Source organism: Aphelocoma coerulescens, chromosome 14, assembly GCF_041296385.1.
Source record: "Aphelocoma coerulescens isolate FSJ_1873_10779 chromosome 14, UR_Acoe_1.0, whole genome shotgun sequence".
Taxonomy (NCBI): domain Eukaryota; kingdom Metazoa; phylum Chordata; class Aves; order Passeriformes; family Corvidae; genus Aphelocoma; species Aphelocoma coerulescens.
Window position 1 is genome coordinate 9803472 of NC_091028.1, and position 23814 is coordinate 9827285.

At 49.3% G+C, this 23814-nt stretch overlaps 1 protein-coding gene across 1 annotated transcript; it reads left to right on the forward strand.

Annotated features, from left to right (window-relative positions):
* Positions 1-14991: 14991 nt before the first annotated feature.
* On the forward strand, positions 14992-20210 carry C1QTNF8 (C1q and TNF related 8). The gene is made up of 3 exons (XM_069029754.1): positions 14992-15038; positions 17144-17372; positions 18190-20210. Exons 1-3 carry the CDS (start codon positions 15000-15002, stop codon positions 18735-18737), a joined length of 816 nt encoding a protein of 271 aa, XP_068885855.1. The 5' UTR covers positions 14992-14999; the 3' UTR covers positions 18738-20210.
* The last annotated feature ends 3604 nt before the right edge of the window (positions 20211-23814 follow it).

A 23814-nucleotide genomic window follows, 5' to 3' on the forward strand; every position in this document is an offset into this window, starting at 1 on the left:
TGCTCAGAGCTGGTTTCCACAGAAACACTTCAAACACTGACCCCAGAGGACTTTCTTCCCTCAGTTCTCGCTTATCCCCTTCCTGATGGGAATTCTCACAACCCAGAGCAGCTCAGGGCTTCCCAGTGTCCTGAGCATTCCCGAACCAGGTAAATCCAGCTGGGAAAAGGATCAGGATTTAAACCAAGAGGACACTTGTGCCTATTCCTCCTCATTTTTAACCTTTGCCTGTTGGGAAACCTCTCTGCGGTGTCTGGGAAGGGAGAGACAACTGGAGACCAGGAAAAAACAACTTTCCTTTTCTCGGAGTGCCTGCAGCTGTCAGCTGAACCCGTTCCTGCCCTCTCCACAACAACAGCTGGAGAAGCCAAAAATGGGATGCTGGGCATGGAGCAGAGCTCCTGCAGGGATCATTTACAGCCAGCACCTCGCAGATGCCACTTCCGTTAAAAAATAGGAAAAAACACCCCACAGATGGAAAAATTATTTGCCTGACATTGGGAATTCTTGTTGTTACATGACCCCCGCCATGTGTTGCGCTGGAAAAGGCGGGAGGGGAAGGAAAGGGAAACTGGAGGAAGGAAAAATTCTCCGTGAATTTGCTTTTCACCTGTTGTCTCAGGCTGGGGTATCTGGGGATGTCTGCACTGGTGGGAGCAAGATCGGGTTTGACTCCAAGGATTTTTTCCCCAGAAATATTTCCAAAAGGATGGAAATTTTTCGCCAGCCATTGGGTTTTTTGTTTGCTGGCTCGTGGAGTGATGGAATTGGGTGTTCTTCCCTAGGAAATCCCATTCCAGCTCAACTTGGAGTGAAGGAAAATTCGATAGCGGGCTCTGATCTGTTTGCTCCTGGTTACCCAGGGAACGTCTGGCTGCAGAATGGGATGGGAGGGAACAGAGGGATGGAACAGAAATCCAGGAGGTTCCCATGGGCCACACACCTCACTCCATCCTGGCTGCATCCAAACCTCTGGAAGCATGGTGGGATCCCAAAATCCTGACACACACAGAGCCATGGAGCTGGGACGAGGATGTGGGGAGCCTGCATGGATAAAGCATCACTAAAACCTTGGATATCAGGGAAAGGCTCTGTGCTGGGGCACTGACCAGGCTTCCCAAGGAATGGTCACATTCCCAAGGCTGCCAGAACTTCAGGAGCCTTTGGACAACAGGAGCTCAGGATGGGATTGTTGGCATGTGTTGGGCAGGGCCAGGAGTTGGGTTTGATGATCCTAATCCCTTCCAATTCAGAATATTCCATAATTCTATGAAAATACCCCTTCCCCCAAAGGAACCATCAGCCCTTATCCCTGCTGTGGAGATATCCATAAGATTTGAGGAGACACCAATATAATTTGGGCAGATATCAATGTAATCTCTGAAAACATCGATGTAAGTTGTGAATATATCAGCAGGATTTGGAGAGATATCAATAGAACCTGTGAAAATACCGATAGGAATCGTCAATATCCCGGAGGAAACGTTCCCAGGATTTCTCAGCCGTTGCTTCCCGGGTCCAAAGTTCCTGCAAACACTGATTAGTTCCAGCCCTGCAGCTGATTAATCACTGCCTCCCCTCAGAGCTGCAGCTCTTGTCAACATTTCAGGGCTTTGTCCGGGGCTTATTTCCAGCATAATCCACTTAATCGGAGCTGCTCCCTTCCCGCATCCCTGGAGCCTCCGGCCGTGGCTCCTCTGTCACATCCATGTTGGAGCCGGAGCCTCTCCCGGCTCCAGGAGTGAGAGCAGAGTGGCCAAAAAGTGGGGACAAAGTGGGCACAGGAGCATGGGTGGGACAGAAAGATGGAGAGGAGATGGGAGAGGTGGAGCCAGACCCTTCCCAGGAAAGATGAAATAGGAAGAGAGGAGGGGAAAGAGGGGAAAAGAAGGGAGAAGAGGGGGGAAAGGGGGAAAAGAGGGGAAAAAGGGAGAGAAGAAGGGAAAAGGGGGGAAAAGAAGGGAAAAGAAGGGAAAAGACAGGGAAAGGGGGGAAAAGATAGGGAAAGGGGAAAACAGGGGAAAAGTGAGGAAAAGAGGGGGAAAGAGGGGAAAAGTCCTGGCACAGGGGCACAGGAAAAGTGTGGATCCTCCATCCTCGGAGCTGGTTGATGCTCATCCAGGGAAACCTTGGAATTTCCTCCTCAGTTTATGCCTCTTTTGGGGTTGGATTAAGGACCTGCAGGGTCTCTTCAGACCTGTCTTAATGTGACACTGGGCTTTCCAATTTCCCACGATATTCCAAAAACCTGGAAGCTACAAAATGTGTATCCAAGCCACCAGGATCAGGATGACAACCCTGGAACAGGGGAGACTCCCCTCTCCTCCTCTTTGTCCTCCCCTTCCATGCACAGGAGCCTGGCATTAATCCCCCTCCAATTTGAGGCTTTCAGGATTGAAATTTCCACATCCCAGACCTGGATTCACTTCCCAGATCCCAACACTGCCCATCCATCCCATCTCCCCCTCAATGTGAGCGTGGGAAGCCGCAGAGCCCCACATCCCCTCCCTCCAAAGCTTCCCGGAGCCTTGGGCTGCTCAGCAGGGGTGGGAAAAGGCGGCGAGCGCGAGGGAGGAGGGAATTTTGCTTGGAACTTCAGCGTCTCCATTAAGAGCGAGCGGGAAGCAGTTGCTGGTGGGAGAATGTTCCCGGTGACAGGTCCTAAAATAATTGTGGAGGTGACATGAGTGAGCGACACCGATAATGAGCACGAGTTGGTGGAGCTGCCATCATTCGCTGCACAGCTCCGTGGTCCCCAAGGAGGCTCCGCCGCCCCCACTGGGCCTAATTTAAGAGAAAGTTTGGGAGTTCGACTTCACCCTGAGCGGAGCCACCGTGCTCCAACTTTTCCCATTCCTCTGGCGGAAGATAAACATTAACTCTTGGCTGGGATTGGATTTCCAGCTCTTTTTTAGCCCTTTGGGAAAGCATAACTCCATGGTGATTCTCTCAAGGTCCCAAAAAATGTGCCCAGTGTGGTGTCCTCCGCCATCAGGATGATCCCGAAGGAGTTCACCCCTTTTTGGCAGATCAGGGATCGTTTCCAACATTGGAAGAAGCAAATGTCACTTCCAAAGGGTCCTTCTGCTGTGGCTTTCAGGCAGTTAGGATGCAAATATTGGGAAGAGGATTTTGGCTCAGGAAAGCTGAGCGTGGCCACAGGGCAGGGTTTTGTCAGGATTTGCAGCATGTGGAAACATCGCTGTATTCCCTGGGATTTTTTCCAGCTCTGGAAGTTTGGATTAAATGCTTTGGGAGGAACAAATCCCTCTGTATTCGGAGCAGAGCTGGATCCTCTCTCTGAATAAATGGAGACCTTTGGGATATGATGGTTTAATTCAGAGGTGGCACCTGACTTCGGGCTGAGATGGTCCCAGCCTCATCCAGTCTGGGAATCTCCCAGATTTTGGGCTGGGAGCCATGAAGGATTTGGGCTGTGGGCCCAAACTCCAAGCTGGACATGAGGCTTCCCTGGAGCCGTTTGGGAAGCTCAGGATGCAAAGGGAGGATTTGCTGCTTTATCCCTCAACGAGGAGAGAGGAATTCAGCTCCAAGTCCCTCTTGCACCAAATCCAGGTGACCGCTCCTGTTCTTCCCTTCAAACCTCCCAGAGAACTTCCACTTGTGCCTCCAGAACAAGGAAATCCCATGATCCTGGGAAAAAAAGCTTACATTTTGCTGGAGAAATCAGCTGGATCTTCAGGAGCATCCCTTTGCATTTTTCCATGATTTTTATATCCAGAGAAGCACAGGAAGTTCCTGTTTTGTGCTATTCCAGCAAGGACACCCCATTCCCTCCCTCCTGACATTCCATCAGAACTTGGGGCAGGTTAAAGAGAGGAGAAAGAGTTGGGATGAAGGGTTGGGAAGCAGCTGGAGGAGGGACACCAGGATTGCAGGATTTGGAGAACTTCTTCTGAGTTTTCCTCCTCAATCCCGGAGATCCCTTGAGCTCCAAGGCCATTCCATGGGATGTGTCCTGCCCTCTCCATGCCCAAATCTTCCCAACACACCACTCAAATCCCTGCCAAATCCCAATTTCTGCTGGGATTACCCATATTCCAACCCCTCCTGAAGCATTAAAGCTTCCCAACGTTATCATTCCACATAATTTACACTTTTCCTCTAAACTAATTAAGTCACTAATTTTCTGACCCTTTCCTTTTTATCTGGGAACTCATTTTCTGGAGAGAATTCCAAGCTCCCTCCTACTTTTCTCTCCTGCATGTTTCCTCCAGAGCATCCTAATTAACGATCGTCAGCTCCAACGCCTCCAGATTATTGCAAATGAGTGATGCCTCCCTAATTAACGACATCTTAATCACCTTATCCACCTTTGCCATTGCCAGAGGAACTGCACGGAGAGGATTCCTTCGCTTGGGAAGCTCTCCATGGAAATGAGGAATGGTTTGGAACGAATCCCTCTCTGTCTGACACGTGTTCTTCCCGTGTTTATCCCGAACACCCCATTTAGAGATAACGTTATCAGCACAGGCGTTATCAGGGCAGATTTCCTTCTTTATCACCTGGTCCAGGTGTCAGGGTTAACACAACTCAGGGATCCTTGGGAATCATTGGATTTGCTCTCCTTTGCCTGGGATCATTCCAATGAATCCCAGTGATTGTTTTCTTGCTGCAGATAAGGAGCAACATCCACACGGGGCTGGCATCTCCAGGCCCCACATTCCTGAAGGTTTTTCAGGGCGAATCTGGGAAATATTACGGATCTTTATTCCCCTCTAGTGGCACATCCATGAAATCCATCGGAATATCCAAACTGATTCTTCCTCAGGGATCAGTGGTTTTTTATTGCTTCGCTTCCAAATCCAAATATCCAGGTGATATTTGATTATTAAATTGATATTTGACGTGCCAGGAGTGGAGGAGGTTTTCCAGCTGCTGCTTTTCCAGGATGGGAATAGGGATCACCAAATGTTGTCCTGGAAGAGATTTACCTGCCACTCACCGCAGGATAAAATCAGGAATCATTTGGAGTCAGAGAATTAATGGGAAGAGGAGCAGCTCAGGAGAATCAGCATCACCTGCCTTGAAGGTGCTGGGAGAGGAACTCGATCCCAATCCCTGCATGGAAAAATGGGATTGAGGGGCTCCCAGGGAGGCATTTTCTGGAGGGAAACAATTCCGGGATTTCTGTGACTTTTTATCTTGCAGGAGAAGGAGGCTGAGCCCATCTGAGCCTTGGTGTCCCCATTGGTGGGTCTGCGACAGGGACTGGGATTCAGGGTTGGGAATACTCCTGGAATGTCCAACTGGACCAGTTTGGATGGGTTCACCCTCTAAATCAAACCTGGAAAATGAGGGAGATGTGGAAACCCAGCAGAGATGGGAGAGAGGGAATCACATCAGTAGGAAAAATCCGGATACATGGGAAATGTAAAATATTCCTCTTTTTTTAAGGTTTGTGGCAATTCTCGTTGACTGCAGAATTCCCCAATTTCCAGCTTCGGCTTTGATTCCTCCAAGAAAACTGGAAGAGGAAAGCTCATGGCACCTCTACTTCCCTCGGGAAGAAAAACCACTAAAATCCACTTCTTTGGCTCCAGGGTCAGCACCTCCTGAAGATTTCCTTACAAAATTTACTAAACGATGGAATTTCCCGCAGAATTTCCTTCGGAATTGTTTTCCTAAAGTACAAGAGTGGCCTCTAGTGGAGCCATCTCCTGAGCTGTCCTTCCCAGGATATGGAAATCAAGTGTCCAGGCTTATTAATTAGTAATAAAACATAATTAGGAGACAACTTAAGAACTCTTTTCAGACCTCAACCCTCTTTTCCCAATAGTTTTCCTGCTCCTTATCAATCCTGAGCTTCCCAAAATTGGACTAAAAATGGGGGGGATTTTAAATTTGCATTATCTGATGCTCTTACAGTGGGAGATGAAGTTAATCCTGAATATTTTTTCTAAGAAATTAAGACTTGCAACAAAGATTTATTTTTAAAAATCCTGTGAAGATTCCTTCTGTTATTCCATATTTTTCATATTCCTCATGCCCGCCAGGACACCAGAGAATCAGCCCTGCTTTTGTCGTTTCGTTGTTTCCCATCCGACTGGAAAACTTTTCCTGCTGTTAATGGGAGGTGGAAAAGTAGGGAAAAAGCCTGGACATGGATCAGACCAGATCAGAGCATTTGGGAAAAACCATTCCCCAAGGTTTAGCCAGCAGTTATCACCCCGAGGGGATTGACTCATCCTAAAGGGATCCACTCCTCCTAAAGGGATCCACTCATCCTAAAGGGATTGATTCCACTTTATTTCTCGGAGCCTGGCGGGAAAACCAATGGAAAAAAAGGTGGGCAGAGCATCCCTGGAAAAGGGGGTGTCCTACATCCGAAATCCCGTTCTGCCAGGTGTCGGCAGTGATTTTTAGTGTCTGGGCAGGGAGAAAATGGCACAGGTCTGGTTTGGGGCCTGATTTGGGGCTTGGTTTGGGGTCTGGTTTGGAGCCTGATTTGGGGTCTGGTTTGGGGCTTGGTTTGGGGCCTGGTATGGGGCCTGGTATGGGGCTGGGTTTGGGGCCATCTCCAGGGCCCAGCTGCAGAATTTTCATTCCAGCACTTACAGAGAACACTGTAAAATCCATTTTTCCCAGGATAAATCCCCACATTCCACATCTGCTCTCCCCCTAGGAACTCTTCGAGCCGGATTCTCCTTCATCCACCAGCAGCTTTTGATTCCCACCTGATAAGCCAACCCCTGCCTGAATGAATGGTTTTAAAACATTGAGAAACCACTTTTGGGAGTGGGGATCAGGACCAGCTCTCTCCAAAGCTGTGCCAATCACTCCAGGGAATTCTTTGGATTATTCCAGGTTTATTTCCCTCTTTTTGTTGCCAACTTCAGCCCCAGCTTTGTGCAACCGCCTGGAAATTCTGCAGTTCAGCAGGAAGAGAAATGATGATCAATAACTGTGCCAAAAAAAAGACAATGATTTGAGTGGCTCTGGATGTTGGGTAAAGCAGCAAATCCCCAAAATTCCCTTTAAACAGAGGGAAAAGGGGTGGGTGAGGATGGTGTTTCCTGGCAAGACTTTATCAGGAATCTCAAAAAAAAGCATCACTTATTTCTAGTGAGAGTCCTTCAGTCAAAGAGGGGAAAAAGGTGGGAAGAGGAGTTGCATAAAAATCCTTTCTGGATTCATAAAAATGTTTGGATCTGGCTTTGGGGGCTGCAAATTGGCATTTCTTTTTCCCTAAGGATGGATCTGTACAAAGGAAGTTCCAGTGGTTACGTTGTGCTGCTCCTCGTTCCCATGTCACAGGGGATGACTCTGCCCGAAACAGGGCAAAGCCAGCCCAAACATCCTGGGAATTATGGCAAAAACCTCCTGGGAATTACGGCATAAACCTCCCTGAACAGGTGGGGCTGTGGCAGGAATCGTGGGAATTCATGGCCGACTCTGCTCTGGACCAGGCAAGAGGAGGAATTTCCCTTAGGAAAGCACAATCTTATAACCATGGAGTGGGAATGGTTTGCGTTGGAAGGGACCTTAAAGCCCATCAGTTCCCACCCGAACACCTCCCACCATCCCAGGCTGCTCCAAGCCCCATCCAACCTGGCCTTGAACATTCCAGGGATGGGGCAGCCACAGCTTCTCTGGGAATCTGGGCCAGGGCCTTCCCACCCTCACTGTACAAAACGTCCTAAAATTTCATTTCAATCAAACCCTTTATAGGTCAAACCCATTCCCTGTTGTCCTATCCAGAATTCCTGTTTTTGGACATCTGGAGCTGCAGGACAAGGTGCCCTTGGCTCCTCGGCAGTGACTCGTGGCAGGGAAAGCTGTGCCCTCCCTGTGCTCCACCAGCCGTGTCCCAGCTCCTTTTCCTCGGGAGCACAACGATCTTCCCTGACCTTCCAGCTCAAGCTGTTCCCACAAAAACAGGAGCTCGAGCTGCTCCACAAAGTCCCTTTTGCACTGAGCCTTGCAGTTGGTTTGGGAAATTTGCCTGGGAAAAGCTCCTTCAGGAGCTCTGGAGCAGCTCGGAGTCTTCCAGGATTCTTGGTCTTCTCAGGAATTGAAAATAGCAAAAAATAAAATAGAAAATCCAAGGATCTTTTGGGTTGGAGGTGACGGTGAACGGGGTTTGTGTCCTGTTCCAAACCCTCCCTGAGATGGTGAAATCATGGAAAATTATTCCCAAAAAATGGCTGTGGATCCAGGAGGCCCGAAGGGAGTGCAGCTCCCTGGGAATTAACCCCATCCTGGTACATCTGTAGCTCTGGGAATGTGGTCTTTCCCTCAGGTGTGTCCTCCAGAGGGACAGGGAATGAGGGGACACAATTCCAACAGGGAGCTGTGGGATTATCCCAGAGCACCTCCCGTGCTGCTGCCTGGCACTGGGCATCCAAGAGTGCTCTAAATCCAGTTTTGGGGCCTGGTTTGGGGCTGGGTTTGAGACTTGGTTTGGGGTCTGGTTTGGGGCTTGGTTTGGGGCCTGATTTGGGGCTTGGTTTGGGGTCTGGTTTGGGGCTTGGTTTGGTGTCTGGTTTGGGGTCTGGTTTGGGGCCTGGTTTGGTGTCTGGTTTGGGGTCTGGTTTGGGGCTTGGTTTGGGGCTTGGTTTGGTGTCTGGTTTGGGGCCTGGTTTGGGGCCTGGTTTGGTGTCTGGTTTGGGGTCTGGTTTGGGGCTTGGTTTGGGGCCTGGTTTGGGGTCTGGTTTGGGGTCTGGTTTGGGGCCTGGTTTGGTGTCTGGTTTGGGGTCTGGTTTGGGGCTTGGTTTGGGGCTTGGTTTGGTGTCTGGTTTGGGGCCTGGTTTGGGGTCTGGTTTGGGGCTTGGTTTGGGGCCTGGTTTGGGGTCTGGTTTGGGGCTTGGTTTGGAGCCTGGTTTGGGGCATCCAACAGTGCTCTAAATCCAGTTTGCAAGAATTCACTGGCATTCCATCCTCTGGAAAAGACAAATACAGAATCAGCCTTCATTATTTTGTTGGGAATGCCAGGGGAGAGGGAAGAGCTGGGCTTGGAATATTTTAAATCCGTATGAAGCTGATGGTGCCCAAAATCCCGGGTGAGGCTCAGCTGGGATAAAAACTCGCAAGGATTAAACCAAACATTCCAAGCACCACCAGAAAATCCCACATTCCCAATGTTTGTGTTACAAATTTAGACCACAAGATCCTTGGAGAAGCTCCGTGCTTAAACCTTTTTTTACCTGGATTTTCCCTGCTCCGAAGTCCAAGAAGTCATGAGGAGGTTTTATAGCTGGGGAGCCATTCCCACTTTTTCTGTCTCTCTGGCTTCCCCGAAGCCTCTCCAGACACTGCAGGGGGCTGAGGTGTCCAAACCTTCCCTTCTCCTGGGGAACATCCCCAATTTTCTCAGCCTCTTCTCTCCTACCTGGATATTGCTGAATTCCCTCTTTCCCCCTTGCAGTCACTGCCCCTCTTTTCCCAGGATTTTCCGTTCCTCATTATTCCACATAGATTTTTGTATTTTTTTTTTTTTTTCTCCCACATGGACGAAATCCCAGCTCTGGAAATCAACTGTGTAAACAGGAATATCCTTCCCTGAAAGGGATTATTATTCCCCAAAAGAAAGCTGTGGCACTCCAAGAGGCAGAAATCCTGTTTATTCTGGAGACACCAGCACTGGTTACATAAAGCCCAGACTAAATTAAAGCTCCCATTTAGACCATTCCTGGACCAGTTTTCCAGGTTTTCAGACTCCCAAATCCTGGTTTTTCTTCACTTAAATCCCTGTTTTCCTCTCCATGTGTGGAAGCTCCCAGCAGCAGCCTCACCCCCCCTGTGGAATCAGAGTTGTTCTCACTCTAATTCCAGAGGGGTTTTTTGGCCTTGGAGAGCTTGGTTTAAAAATAAGGGATGGAAAATTGGGAGAAGAGATGTGTCACCCCTGGAAGAGCTTTCCCCAAACCCCACACCAAGAATCCAATTCCCATCCTGGGGCTCCATCCTTCTGCTTTAAAGGCTTCGGAATTTTATTTTGTGCCTTTTTTTGAGGGGGGTTTGTTCCTATTTCCAGGACATTCCTGAGGAAAAGCAATTCCCGAGGCTGGGCAGGGCTAATAAATATTAACTATGAATTGTCCTCTAATCCCAATTATTTGCTGGATGACCAGAGGGTGCTCCATGGGCAGATTGATCCAAATCCTTCCGAGGAATCCATGCCATCCATGGGCTGCCTCTGCTGTGGCACAAGTGCCTTCATCCAGAATATTCCCTTCATCCAGAATATTCCCTTCTGGAATCCCAGGAATTGTAGGAACAAAATAATGGCTGCAGCAACCCCAACAGGGCAGGACACAGGGAAAAGCTTCTCTTTTCCATGGAAGGTGGCAAGAGGAGAGCAGGATACTGGGAATCCTGATGGAAGAGACAAGATTTCCCCAGTTTGGGATTTAATCCGGAGCAGGAATGATGATGGGAGAGGCTTTTCCTTGGAAGTTGTGTGGAAAAGTCATTTATTTTCTTGGAGGTTCTTCCAAAAATGGCACAAGCCAGGATTTCCCTGTCCTGGCAGCTTTGGAAAAGCTCGGATACATTTCCAAGTGCCCGTTTCAGGGGGAATTCTGCATGGCACAGTCTGATCCTGCCCATCCCTGTGGGGCTGGGATGGGAATGAGGCAGGAATGGGATGGGAATGAGGCAGGAATGGGAGGGGAATGAGGCAGGAATGATATGGGAATGAGGCAGGAATGGGATGGGAATGAGGCAGGAATGGGATGGGAACAAGCCTGGAATGGGATGGGAATGAGGCAGGAATGGGATGGGAATGAGCCTTGAATGGGAGGGGAATGAGGCAGGAATGGGATGGGAACGAGGCAGGAATGAGATAGGAACGAGCCTGGAATGGGATGGGAATGAGGCAGGAATGGGATAGGAATGAGGCAGGAATGGGATGGGAATGAGCCTTGAATGGGATGGGAATGAGGCAGGAATGGGATGGGAATGAGGCAGGAATGGGATGAAAATGATCCCGGAGTGGGATGGGAATGACGCTGAGGCAGGAGGGGCAGGGAAGGGATGAGAGGCTCCAGAGGAGCCGGGATCCAGAGGGTGACTCATGGAGAGCTGGATCTGGCTCGGGATCACACCAGGACAGCAGAAAACGCTGGGCTCTGCCCTCTGCTCCTCCCAGTACAGCACCAGTGCCACCAGTGCCGCGTGGAAACGCTCTGATCTGGGACCGCCCCCGGCCGCCAGCATCCCAGATTCCCTCTCCTCGGCACTCCAAATTAAAATTGGAATTAAAAATAATTTAAATTGGAATTAAAAATTGAATATTATTAATTGTTTTATGAAAATATTTCCAATAATTCCATAAAAATATTTCCTTTATACAAATATTTTCCTTTACTCTGTCATCCCATAATTTCTCTCCTCATCACTCGGGATGCAGATTTTTGGATTAAAAATTATGTTTTACTGTTTTTTTTAAATGAAGGTATTTCCATTAATAAAACCATTTTCTTTAGAAAACTTTTCTTTATAAAAAGATTTTATTGATAAAAATATTTTCCTTCACTCTGGCATCCCATAATTTCTCTTCCTGTCACTTGGGATGGAGATTTTCTGGATTAAAAATAAAACATTATTAATTTTTTTTAAATAAAAATATTTCCATTAAGAAAGCCATTTCCTTTCTAAAACGATTTTCTTCATAAAAATAATTTATTTATAAAACGATTTCACTTTACCTGACATCCCATAATCCCTCTCCTCGGCACTCAGGGTGTTGGAATTAAAACTCAAGTTTTATGAATTTTTAAATTAAAATATTTCTTTAAAAACAACCTTTTCTTTATAAAAACCCATTTTCTCTATAAAACTCTTTTCTTCATAAAAAGATTTCTTTCTTTTCCATTTTTTCATTTATTTCTCTTTAAAAAAAACCTTCTTTAATTAAAAAAAATCATCCCCTGCTCTTTCAACTCCACCAATTCCAAACCATTCCCCACTAAAATCATCCACCAAAGATTTTCGCCCCTCGTTTATCCCAGCTCCACCCACGGATTTCAAGGTTGTTTTCCTGCTTTTATTTGGAAAAGCTCTGCCAAAGCTGGGTCACCTTTTCCACGGGAGCAGCCCCGCCTCTGCTCCAGGGCTCCGAGCTGTGGGGAGCACTGGGAGCACTGGGAGCACTGGGAATTGGGGCAGAACGGGAATTTCTGGGAGCACCTCGTGTGTCCCTGCTCGGATGGGTCAGGAAAACTCCAGGGAAGGGAATATTTAAAGCACCTGGAATGGGAAAGGGCACAGAGAGGGCAGAATTCCCCTTTCCCTCCTGGTGTTCCCAAGATTCCCTTTTCCTTTCCGTCCCTCCTGAAGGAATGGTGCTGGAGCTGCCATGGGATACCCGGATCTTCCACTGCCTCCTGCAATTAATGGGAAGCAGTCGGAAACAGGAGAAGGAAAAGGAATGGGAAAAACAAATTCAGAGCCCAAAGTGACCTTAAATAAATCCCCAAAGTGCTTTTTCCAAGGAAGTGATTGGGGGTGAGGAAGTGTGGGCACAAAAATCATGGAATCCTGGAATGGGTTGGGTGGGGAGGGACCTTACAGCTCGTCCAGTTCCATGGGCAGGGACACTTCCCACTGTCCCAGGGTGCTCCAAACCCCATCCAGCCTGGCCTGGGACACTCCCAGGGATGGGGCAGCCACAGCTGCTCTGGGAATTCCATCCCAGCCCCTCCCCACCCTCCCAGGGAGGAATTCCTTCCCAAAATCCCATCTAGATCTCCCCTCTTTCAGCCTAAAGCCATTCCCGCTTTTCCAGCTCACGCACAAATCCCAGAGATTTTATTGTGGCTTCGTTTATTTCCTTTTTTCCCTTTTCTCCTGCTTAAAAAGATGCTGAAAGCTCCCAAAGAGAAATTCTTTCCATGTGATCCCAGCACTTTTCCTCTTGGCCGGAGCCCTGGATGTGGTTTTGGGTTCTGTGGTGGAGTTTTTGTCATCCTTTCTTTTTTTTTATCCCAAACTTTTTTGGTTTTTATTTCCATCCCTGGGAGAGGCCCTGCAGAATTCCAGACTGGCAGCAAATCCCGAGGAAACCGGAGCGGGACAAAGGCGCCGGAGCCCAGCACAAGTTGGTGCAAGCAAAGAAACGAGGGAAAAAATTCCTTTTGCCAAGGGTTCCTAAGGACCCAGCCTGACTTTCCGTGTTTCTCTTGGATCCCAGCACGGAAGCTGCAGCCTGCCCGGAGAACTGAAGCAGCAGCTGAGGAATAGCAAGGGAAGGAAGATCCAGGGATTCTGCAGGACGAGGTGAGTTACAGGGATTGGGATAAAGGGATCGAATCCCCTTTTGCTGCAGGAACGCAGCATTCCCGCCCTGCTGAGCAGATTCCTTGGGAAAGACAGGGATGAGGGGGCTCTGGAAGTGCCAGCTCAGTGCTGAGCTGGCTTTAATTTGTTCCGGTTCAAATTCCCTATCCCGTTATCCACCCTGGACACTCCAGGCCGGAGCTTTTTCCCCGCGGGATGCTGCTCCCAGCGGGATGGGGATGGATCCGATGTGGCTGCGGGAGACGGGGCAGGAAAGAGCCGTTTCCTGGAGTCTCCGCAGGCGTGGAAACTTTCAGGGAATTGTGCTTCTCCAGCCCTTTGGAATGCGCTGCTCGCTCCGGAGGGGGCTTTGGGATGGGATTGGGATGGAAGCGTGGCCGGGCGGGATCCAGGCACCCCATCCCGGTGGGAAAATCCCAGCCCGGACCCTCTGCAGGGACAAGCCCCACTCCTTCACTTCTGCCAGCACTGGCAAATCCCGGGAAAGCGGCCTTTCCATCGGGAAGGGTGAAGGAGGGATCGGTGCCGGCCGCTTCCATCAGGGAGATTTGTCCTGCGGGAGGAGCTGCCCTGGGAATGACTTTTACTGTAATTCCTGCTGAATCACAGCCTGGGCTCGCTCGGGAGCCGGGAATTCTGCCAGGGAGCCGCCCAACCTGGAGCAGGGACAATTCCAGGACACTGCAGGAGTCAGAGGTGCGGGCAGGGACGCGGGGAAGGAGACAGGGAAGAGCTGTTCCCTTGGGAATCACGAACGTCCTCCTGCTCCCTGTCCCAGGGCAGGATGGAAACTCGGGAATATGCAGGAATCCAGGTGCACGGGAGTGTTTCCATGCAGCCTCTCCTCCCACAGCACCTCCATGGAATTGTGTCAATCCATCAGATCCCTCAGCTGTGCAGGGATATTTCCTTGGGAACCTCGTCTCTTCCCATTCCTGGTGAATTCCCAGCTGGAGAGAGCAGGTGAGTGCCCCAGAGGCTGCTGCTCAGGGATGGCTCCTCCCAGGACAGAGGAATTCAGGGAATCACCCCCACTGGAAACAGGCCCGGGCTAAAAAAGCACCAGAAAACAAAAAATAAACCGGATAATTGGGAAAGAAGCTGCAAATTCCCAGAAAAATATTCACCCAGGCACTGCAAATCCAGATGCTGCTCCATTCCAGGATCTCTCCATGGCTGGATCCCGGTTTTCCCTCCATTCCTGCCTCTCTCACAACTCCAGCAGCACTTCCAGCCCCTCTTCTCCAGCACCCCGGCGTTGTATAAACACCCCGGACACGGACATCGCTCATCCTCAAACCACGACAGGCACTGGGAATTCCTATAGCACCTCCTTTTTGGGATGCAAATATTCCTGCCTGGAAGTTCTCCAATCCCTTCAGCTTCAGACAAACTCCTGGAGTTGGCTCCTGAAGGATCTCCGGGATATTTTGTCGGACAAGAGCTGCCGGAGCTCGGCACTGGAATCCGGCAGCATTTTCCTTGGAAAACTCCTCTGGTGTTTTGGGCTTTTCCACAAGGAGCTGCCCACTATGAAATTTTAGATCCTCCTGGGGAAGCAAATAAAACAAATCCCGGAAAAATCCTTTCCAAGAGGAAGCGCAGTGTCCGGACAAACCCAGCCCTGCGGATGCCTCGTTTCCCGCTGCTCCCGATCCAAGGAGCTCCGGAGCCGTGAGGAGCTTGAGGCTGGAGAGAAGACAAAAGGTCAAAAAGGCAGAACTGGAATATTTTCCATGTCTGGAATGGTGCCGAGGTTCGGGGCTGGCACATCCGTGAGTTTTCCATTTCCGTGGCACCGGAAAGGTTTGGGGTTTAATGTGGGGTTTTAATCCAGCTTTGTCCGAATTTAAAGGGGCAGTGCCTGGTGTTTTCCACGAATTTTAAGCAAGGATACTCATGGATTCCTTTTCCAAGTGAAGCCCTAGGAATAACGGGAAGGAAAATATCAGCAGGAATTCCGAGCATGGCTCAGGGAATCCCAGAATTCTGGAGATTGGAAAAGCCCTCCAGGACCATCAGGTCCATCCTGGGCTGGTTTTTAGGACTTTTTCCCCATTTAACCTTCCTGTATTTCCATTCCGGGTTGGAAGCACAAAGATGGCTTAAAAAATTAATGGAAATGAGAAAGGGTTTAATGACATGGAATTCAAGCCCTGAACCGTGATGGAAAAGGGGGATTGATCCCTCCTCCAGCTGCTGTTGGAATGAGGCACAATTAGAAATCCAAAGGTATTTCCAGTTCTGACAGACTTCAGGAAAGAACATTCCTTGCTCTCGGAGGGGAAGTCATTGTTTTCCTGCTAATAAGGATTTCTTGGATTTCCAGGAAGCTGGAAAGGTGTGACTGACACTTCTTCTGGAGCAGGGAAGAACGGGAAGAAAACATTTCCCGGGAATGCTGCTCCAATCCCGCTGCTGACGGGTTTTTCCCCCTTATTTTCCACTCTGGGTAATTTTGTTCCCAGGGAAGCAGCTCCAAGGCTGGATGTTCTCCCTCCTTCCCTCCCTCGGGGTGTCCATGGAATGGCTTCTGAAATCCAGGCCATCCAGGCACCCCCTTCCCAACCTATTCCAGGAATTCCAGCTGCTGGAAGAGGAGTCATTCCCATCCCGGGGTCAGTCCGAGTCCATTGGACTTTGGAGAACATCCACGAAGGCATCAATCCAAGAAATCTGTCCTGGATGAGGCACCACTGCAATTGGTGGAATGATGCTAATTACACATGGAATGGGAATGAGTGTCCAATCTCCAGCTGCCGTCCTTCCCTAGGAAGGGGTCAGTGAGGAGCCAGAGAAAATTCCTTTTTTTTCCCCATCTAAGGCATCTTCTCCCTGGATTTCTCCCAAATCAACTCCAATCTTTCCTTAGGAAGAGGTGAAAAGAAGAGGAATTTTCTCTGGCTCCTCACTGACCTGTTCCTAGGGAAAGATTGGAGCTGATTCTGGGAGAAATCCAGGGAAAAAAATGCCTCAGATGCGGGGAAAAAAGGCATTTTCTCCCTGGATTTCTCCCAGTATCAGCTCCAGTTTTCCCTAGGAACATGTCAGTGAGGAATCAGAGAAAATTCCTCCATTTTCCCCACCTGAGGCATTTTCTCCCTGGATTTCTCCCAGTATCCAAAACCTTTGGATATCCAGAACCTTTGGATATCCAGAACCTTTGGAGCTCACCAGGAGGAGATGAAAATAAAACAAAAGATTCACAAACCCAGGTTTTGTGCCGAGCAAATCCCACTTTGTCCTAGTTTGGTGCAACTCTTTGGATTTCCATTCCACACATTGGAAAATCAAACTGGAAAATACACATAGGAATTCCTATCAGAGGAGAAGATGGGAATGGAGAAACCATGGAAAGAAGTCACCAGCAAGCAGCTGTAGGAGAACATTTCAGGACAGAAATGCTTTGGATTTCTTTTAGTTTCAGTTTTCTTCCAGGTTTTTCCTCCCAAAAAAATCAGTTTGCGGCTCGACATTTGAATAAAATTCCATATTTTACCTTGAATTTTGAATTTTTTGGGATGCTGAGGCACCAACAAACCAACAGAGTAACACTTCTGTCTTTTCCCCAGAAATTTTCCGTAGGGGGTGTTCCAAGAGCAGCCGACTTGTCCAGCGGGGCTTCTGCTCCCAGCAGGTTTTGTTTGGCTTGGGATTTTTTTTTCCCATTCCTTTGTTGACCTGATGTCTCTTGGCAGCTGTCGCTGGTAATTCCAGCCAGGGATTGCCTTTCCCGGCACTCCGAGGGGCATCATTCCCACCCAGAGTCTCCTGGTGTCACTCCAGGATCCGTTAATAATTAACCCCAAGGAAAGCACTCGCCAGGTGGCCCTGATTGGGATCATCCCATTAATGGTTTGTGTTCCCTTTCCCGCTCCAGCTGCTCCCGAGGATGAGGGTTGTGATCCTGCTGCTCCTGCTTTCCGCCGGGAATGCCTCATCCCAGCCAGAGAAGGCGCTGCCCAGGCGGCGCCTGTCGTGCGTGAGGTGCTGCGGGCCTTCGGAGCAGCCCGTGTCCATCATCTCCCAAAGATCCACCAGGATGAGCTGGGATCCCGAATATTCCGTGCCCAAAATCCAGCCCACCATAGACATCACCATCCTCAAAGGTGGGTGTGGCTCTTTCCCGTCCTTTTCTTTCCTGCTTTTCCTTGGTCCTTTCCTACAGCAAAATTCAGCCCAGGACAAGGGCAAGGGATGCACAAAATGTGCCCAAAACAGCATCAAGGGGTGCCCAAAAAGTTGCCGTGCCCAAAAGTGCCCAAAACAAGGCCAAGGGGTGCCCAAAATGTGCCCAAAAGTGCCAAAACAAGGTCAAGGGGTGCCCAAAATATGGTTGTGCCCAAAATGTGCCCAAAACAAAATCAAGGGGTGCCCAAAATGTGGTTGTGCCCAAATGTGCCCCAAAGTGCCCAAAACAAGGTCAAGGGGTACCCAAAAAGCTGCCGTGCCCAAATTTGCCCAAAATGAGGTAAGAGTGTTTTCGTGCCCAAATGTTCCCAAAAACAAGGTCAAGGGGTGCCCAAATGTGCCCAAAACTGCCAAAACAAGGTCGAGGGGTGACCCAAATGTGGTTGTACCCAAATGTGCCCGAAACAAAATTAACAGGTCCGCAAAATTTGGTGGTTCCCAAAATTCCCCAAAGTGCCCAAACAAGATCAAGGCATGCCCAAAATAAGGTCAAGGGGTGCCCAAAATGTGGTGGTGCCCGAATGTGCCCCAAAGTTAATCCTTCTGGGAGCTGTGAAGGTGCTGATGTCTGACCAGTATTCCCAGGTTGATCCTTCTGGGAGCTGTGAAGGTGCTGATGTCTGACCAGTATTCCCAGGTTGGGGAAACAATGCTCCAGCTGGCTGTCTCCAGGATATTCCTGAAATCTGTGCTTCCCACGCTCGTGTTTGACACACTTTTCCTTCACCTTCCCAGGTGAGAAGGGTGAGATGGGAGAGAAGGGATTCCCTGGAGCAGCTGGGAAGGCGGGAGAGCGAGGATTACGTGGATTGAGTGGCCGGAAGGGCCAGAAGGGCCAGCCCGGCCCCCAAGGCCACTCCTGCAAGCAGCTCTTTGCCGCCTTCTCCGTGGGCCGCCGGAAGCCGCTGCACAGCTCCGACTACTTCCAGCACGTCACCTTCGACATGGAATTCGTCAACCTCTACCAACACTTCAACATGTTCTCCGGGAAGTTCTTCTGCTACATTCCAGGGATTTACTACTTCAGCCTCAACGTGCACACCTGGAATTTCAAGGAGACCTACGTGCACCTGATGAGGAACGAGCAGGCCGTGGCCATCCTGTACGCCCAGCCCAGCGACAGGAGCATCATGCAGAGCCAGAGCCTGATGCTGGATCTGCAGGAAGGGGAGGAGGTTTGGATCAGGATGTTCAAGAGGGAGCGGGAAAACGCCATTTACAGCGAGGAGTCCGATGTTTACATCATTTTCAACGGGCATCTGATCAAACCCGCCCTGGAGTAGGAGCTCCTCAACTCCAGGGCAAGCTTTGGGCCGTCCAGCAGCATCTTCCCTCTAGAAGTGCATCTCTAATTCCTTTTGGAATGGGTGTAGCCCTGGAAGAGTTGTTTTTCCACATCTGTGTGGATCCAAGCTGCACAAGAATTCCAGAAGGTTCCCAGCTCCCTGTAAAGACCCTCAGGAACATCCCTGAAGAGTTGCCAAGTTGGCAGCAAAAACTTCACTTTGCTCTGCGTCTCCTGTCCCCTTTGGAATGTTTGTAGCCCTTGGAAGTGTTGTTTTCCACCCCTGTGTGGATGGAGGGGACTGTTCCCACTGTACAAGAATTCCAGAAGCTTCCCAGCTCCCTGTACAGACTCCCAGGAACATTCCCGGACAATTGGTCCAATTGACAGCAGAAATTTCCCTTCTTTCTCTGCGTCTCCCGTTCCTTTTGGGATGGCTGCATCCCTGGAAGTGCTGTTTTCCATGCCTGTGTGGATGGAGGCGACTGTTCCAAGCTGCTCAAGAATTCCAGAAGTTTTCCAACTCTCTGTGTGGCCCCTCAGGAACATCCCGGAAGAGTTGGCCCGGCTGGCAGCTGAAATTCCACTTCTTTGCTGTGCTTTAGACAAGGAATTGTAATAATTAGATTTTCATGAGGATAATATAATCATCCCTAAGGAGCAGAGCGGTTATCCAGATGCTAATTAAGGAATGTCATTATTCCTGAAAAAATCTTGGCTAATTGGAGCCCCAGCCCCCGGCAGCACCAGGGTGGCTCCTCTCAGGCAGGAGATTTGGTGTGAAAATCAAGATTTGGCACAGGAACGAATCCCAGATTCCGGTTCTGTTCCATTCCGTGGCATATCCCATTATTCCAGCAGAATGGTGGAATTAAAGGAACAACAGCACATGGGTTTGGGAAAGCTTTTCCAGGGAAACAGGGCTCAGTACAACCAGAGAAAAACTTCCCATAAGAACATCCAAGCTGGCTGGGAATGTGCTTCCCAATTTAACAAAATGGTGGGAATTTGGAGTTTGCCAAGCCGGGATTTCAGGCTGCGTTCCCATCTGGAAATTACCATTTTGGAGCTCCATCATTTTGGGAAAATGGTGGAACAACTGGAAAGAAAAAGGATATTTTTTTTAATTTTTAGGGATTTGGGGTTTTTTATTTCCCGGAAATTTCCATCTTGGAGTGTCATCATTTCTGGAAAATGAAGGACAAACTGGAAAGGAAAAGGAGCTTTTCTTCAAGCAGTGATTTTTATGGATTTGGGTTTTTTTCCTAAAAAATTATGGATGGGCTAGTGGTGCATGCAGCAAAACCCCATCATTTTATCCCATTCCTTCTTTCCCTTTCTCCCAGTCTCTCGTTTGCTTCCTAAGCCATTTGTACAAAGGATCCAGGGAAATTCTTCCAGGAAAACACTTCCTTGGACCTCACCTCCCCCAGCTTTGGGAAAAGTAGCTGAAATAAAGATTTTGCTTTGAGTTCCTGGGGTTGTTTCTCTCTTATCCATAAGTTTTTCCATAAGCCTTTCCACATTCCCTGGCTAAGAGCACCACACTGAACCTGGAAAAGTCTCTGGAGACAATTTGAGTTCCTTTAATCCAAAGAATTCCCAAAAGGAAGCTGACACCAACTCTTCTACTTTAAATCAATCCCAAATCTTCAAGATCTCCCAATTTCCCTGAAAATAGGGACTTTGAAGTAGAAAATTCCCAATGAAAATGGATCCCAAGCCTTGAAACCCCGAGCGTGTTCCTGCATCCCTCAATCTGCATCCTGAAAAGGAACCCTGGGAAATTCCCATCTTTTTTAAGCCGCATTGGAGAGCTCCAAATCCTTCTTTCCCTCCTTTTTCTGCTTCTAAATCCTCCCTGTCCCATCCCTAGGCTGGAAAATGAATTCCCAGCTGGATGTGCTGCTGGCAGGAGCTCTGTGGTGGAGCAGGAGCATTCCCAGGCTGAGGTGGTTTGGAATTCCTCATTCCTCACAGATCCAGCAGTTTTCCCACTGTTATGGCTCATTCCCATCTCCCGTTTGCTGCACTGGCTATAATTCCAATTAAAACTTCCCTGCTCCAGCTGGGCTGGGAAAACCACATCCAGAACATGCTCAATCCATGGAATTCTGGAGAAGTCCCTTTCTCCTGGGAAGCAGCAAAAATCCATCATTTTTATCCCAAAATAAACACATCTCCAAGGGAAACATTTGGATTTTGGACCCCTCATGACTCATCCCAGCGCCAGGAGCAGGGAAATCATTAAATCCACAGCAATTCCAGGGGCACAACGACCTTTCCACAGGATCCCACAGGATTCAAATTATCCCTAATGGCACAAAAACCACTGGCAGTCTCAGCCTGCCGAGGTTTTTGGGAAAAATTGGAATATCTGAAAGCTGGATGTCCAAAGTATTCCCACTGCCACATTTGAAATCCCTTTTCCAGGCCTGGCCACCCTTTTGGGAAGGAAATTCCCCTAAAATCCGACTTGAATGAATTTTAGGGAAATTCCCTGCTGTGTTTGTGGTGTTCAGATCCCTCTATCCTTGGAATGCCCCAAGCCCTCATTCCCATCTTCTCCCAACCTGTTTTGGGAACACAAAGCCTGTTTGGGTGCGGTTTCATCCCTCTGGATGGATTTTTCTCGGGAAGAACAACAGGCGCCCGTGCCTTGGGCAAACTCTTTCCTTCCTCTCCATAAGGAAACTTTGGATTTACGATGGGGAACGGGGAGATAACATCGAGGCCGATAAGGAAACCAGGCAACAAATCAGGCTAATGGATTGCCTTTGGATGAGTGCAATGGGATTTAATGACTCCAGGAAGGATCTATTCGCTCCCAAGGATTGGAAGCGCAGGAGAAAATGCGGGAGATGGGAGGGGAAAGTGGGAAAACAAACAGAAAGCGCTTCCAAGCTTTCCAGGGAGCAATCCCGGCTAAAAGGCTCCATGGAGACTTTGGCCTGTGCTGGTTGTGCTTCCACACCCTCCCTGCAGGCTGGGAATGGCAATTCCCAAAGGCAGGACAGGCTGGGAATCTCCGTCCTCCCCCAGGATGAGAGGTGGGATGCATTTGGGGCATTCCCTGTTCTTGCTCCATGCTCTGTTCCTGGAAATCCTGGGGCTTCCTCCTTCTCCTCCTGATTTTCCAGAGTGGTTTTATTTTTCCTGGCAAGATCCAGGCAGCAGCACCTGGAAAGGCCAAATCCGTGTGTGCTCCCTGCCCTCAGAACCTTTTCCTTGCTTAATTTTGGGAGATTCCCTGTTTTCTCCCAGGTCTTCTGGTAAAAATCCCTGGGATTCTGATGGGGCAGGATTTTCCTGTGGGGAAAACTCTGGATTTGTGTCCTTGAAGGGTTGGATTTGGCCACGGCAGGGATGTGGGCAGAGCTTGATTCCCTCTGGGAATGGGCAAACAGGGAGGATGAGCTGGATCCCTGGGATGAGGAGGGATTTGCTTCCCTATTCCCAACGCAGTGGATGTTTCCTCCACAGCTGCATTTGCATTGCAGCCAGAAGCTGCCACAGAGGATTTGGGAACCCAACAATTCCTGCCAGACATTGGGAATGACAGCCTAATGCTATTTCCAGGGAAAATGACATTAAAGCCAACTCTCCAAGGAATTGTTTCCTCCCTGGATTGTGCTGGGAGCAAATCCCTCTCTGCTGGCTCCTGGCTGGAATGCTGCAGTCTCCTGCCTCAAAGGTTATTTCAGGAGTGAAATTGCAGCAAACTGAGGAATTGCCACTGGATTTTGGGATTTGCTGATCCAAAAGCCAGCACAGAGCCTGTGAATCCCCAGGGAATCGCACGGGAATCATCTCTCTGTTTCCATGCAAGGAAGAATCCAAAACAATTCCTCCACCTACTCATTTTCCCTTCTTTTTCTGTGTTTTCATCCCTCTTAAAGCAGAATCCCAAATTTCTCCTGGATTGAAAAGACAGGGATGGAGTCAGTGATGTCAGAGATCTTTTCCGACCTCAATGATCCCGTGATTCCCGGGATGCCGAACCCTCCATTCCCGTTTCCTGGCTCTGTCTGTGTGACCCTGCCCAGCTCCAGGTTTTTAGAGGGTCAGAAATCCATGGAACTGCTTTTCCCTCCCTGAAATTTTGCTGGAAAAATCCAACCACCATGGAGCGCCATGAAATAATTCCATGGAAAGGCCTCTGACTCCTGTCAGGAGCCAGGCACAGGCATGACAGGAAATAAAATCATTCCAAGTGTGGGATGCAGGGCTGCCAGCCCTGTCTGGCACCCGGCATATGGGGCTGGGATCTGTGGAAAAACGGGACAGGGATGCAAACACAATGCTCTAATTAATTCTGGGAATGCATAATTAATTAATTACCCTGCCCGGGGGAGCTGCTGTCACCACGGCTCCCGAGCCAGGTTCCTCCTCTGGTGCTGCCTGGCCCTTGGAAGCAGGAATGGTGGATGGGATTTGTGCTCCCTGGCTCTGTTGTTCCCCTTGGAAGCAGGAATTGTGCCTGGGATTTGTGCTCCCTGGCTCTGTTGTCCCTCCTGGAAGCAGGAATTGTGCCCAGGATTGCTGCCCCATCCCTGGAAGTGTCCAAGGCCAGAGCCTGGAGCAACCTGGGATAGTGGAATTTGTCCCTGCCCATGGCAGGGGTTGGAATGGGAAGATCTTTAAGGTCCCTTCCAACCCAAGCCATTCCATGATTCCATGATTCTTTGTTTTGCTGGGAAAAGCCAGGAGAGCATCAATTCCTCGAGGCCTTGGGAGGGGTTTTTATCCTTTTTTCCCCCCCAGATTCTCCAGAGAAAACCACAGCAGGATTCACCCCTGGAGCAGGGGGAGCTCAGGCCCCAGATCTCCCTCTGGAATATAAACTAGGGATCCTCTGGAGCAGTGGTGGCTGCAATTCTGGCCCTCCCATCCAAGAGGGATGCACCAGGATTATAAACCCGAATCCACCTGGCAGAGGGAGAGGTGAACCGTGGAAAATGAAGGGAAAACTCTTCCCTGATAATTCCCAGGTCACTGCACTTCCAGGGCTGGGCTGTGTTTGCATCCAGGGTCAAATCCAGAGGGAATTATCTCCCATCCCCGCAGGCCAAGAT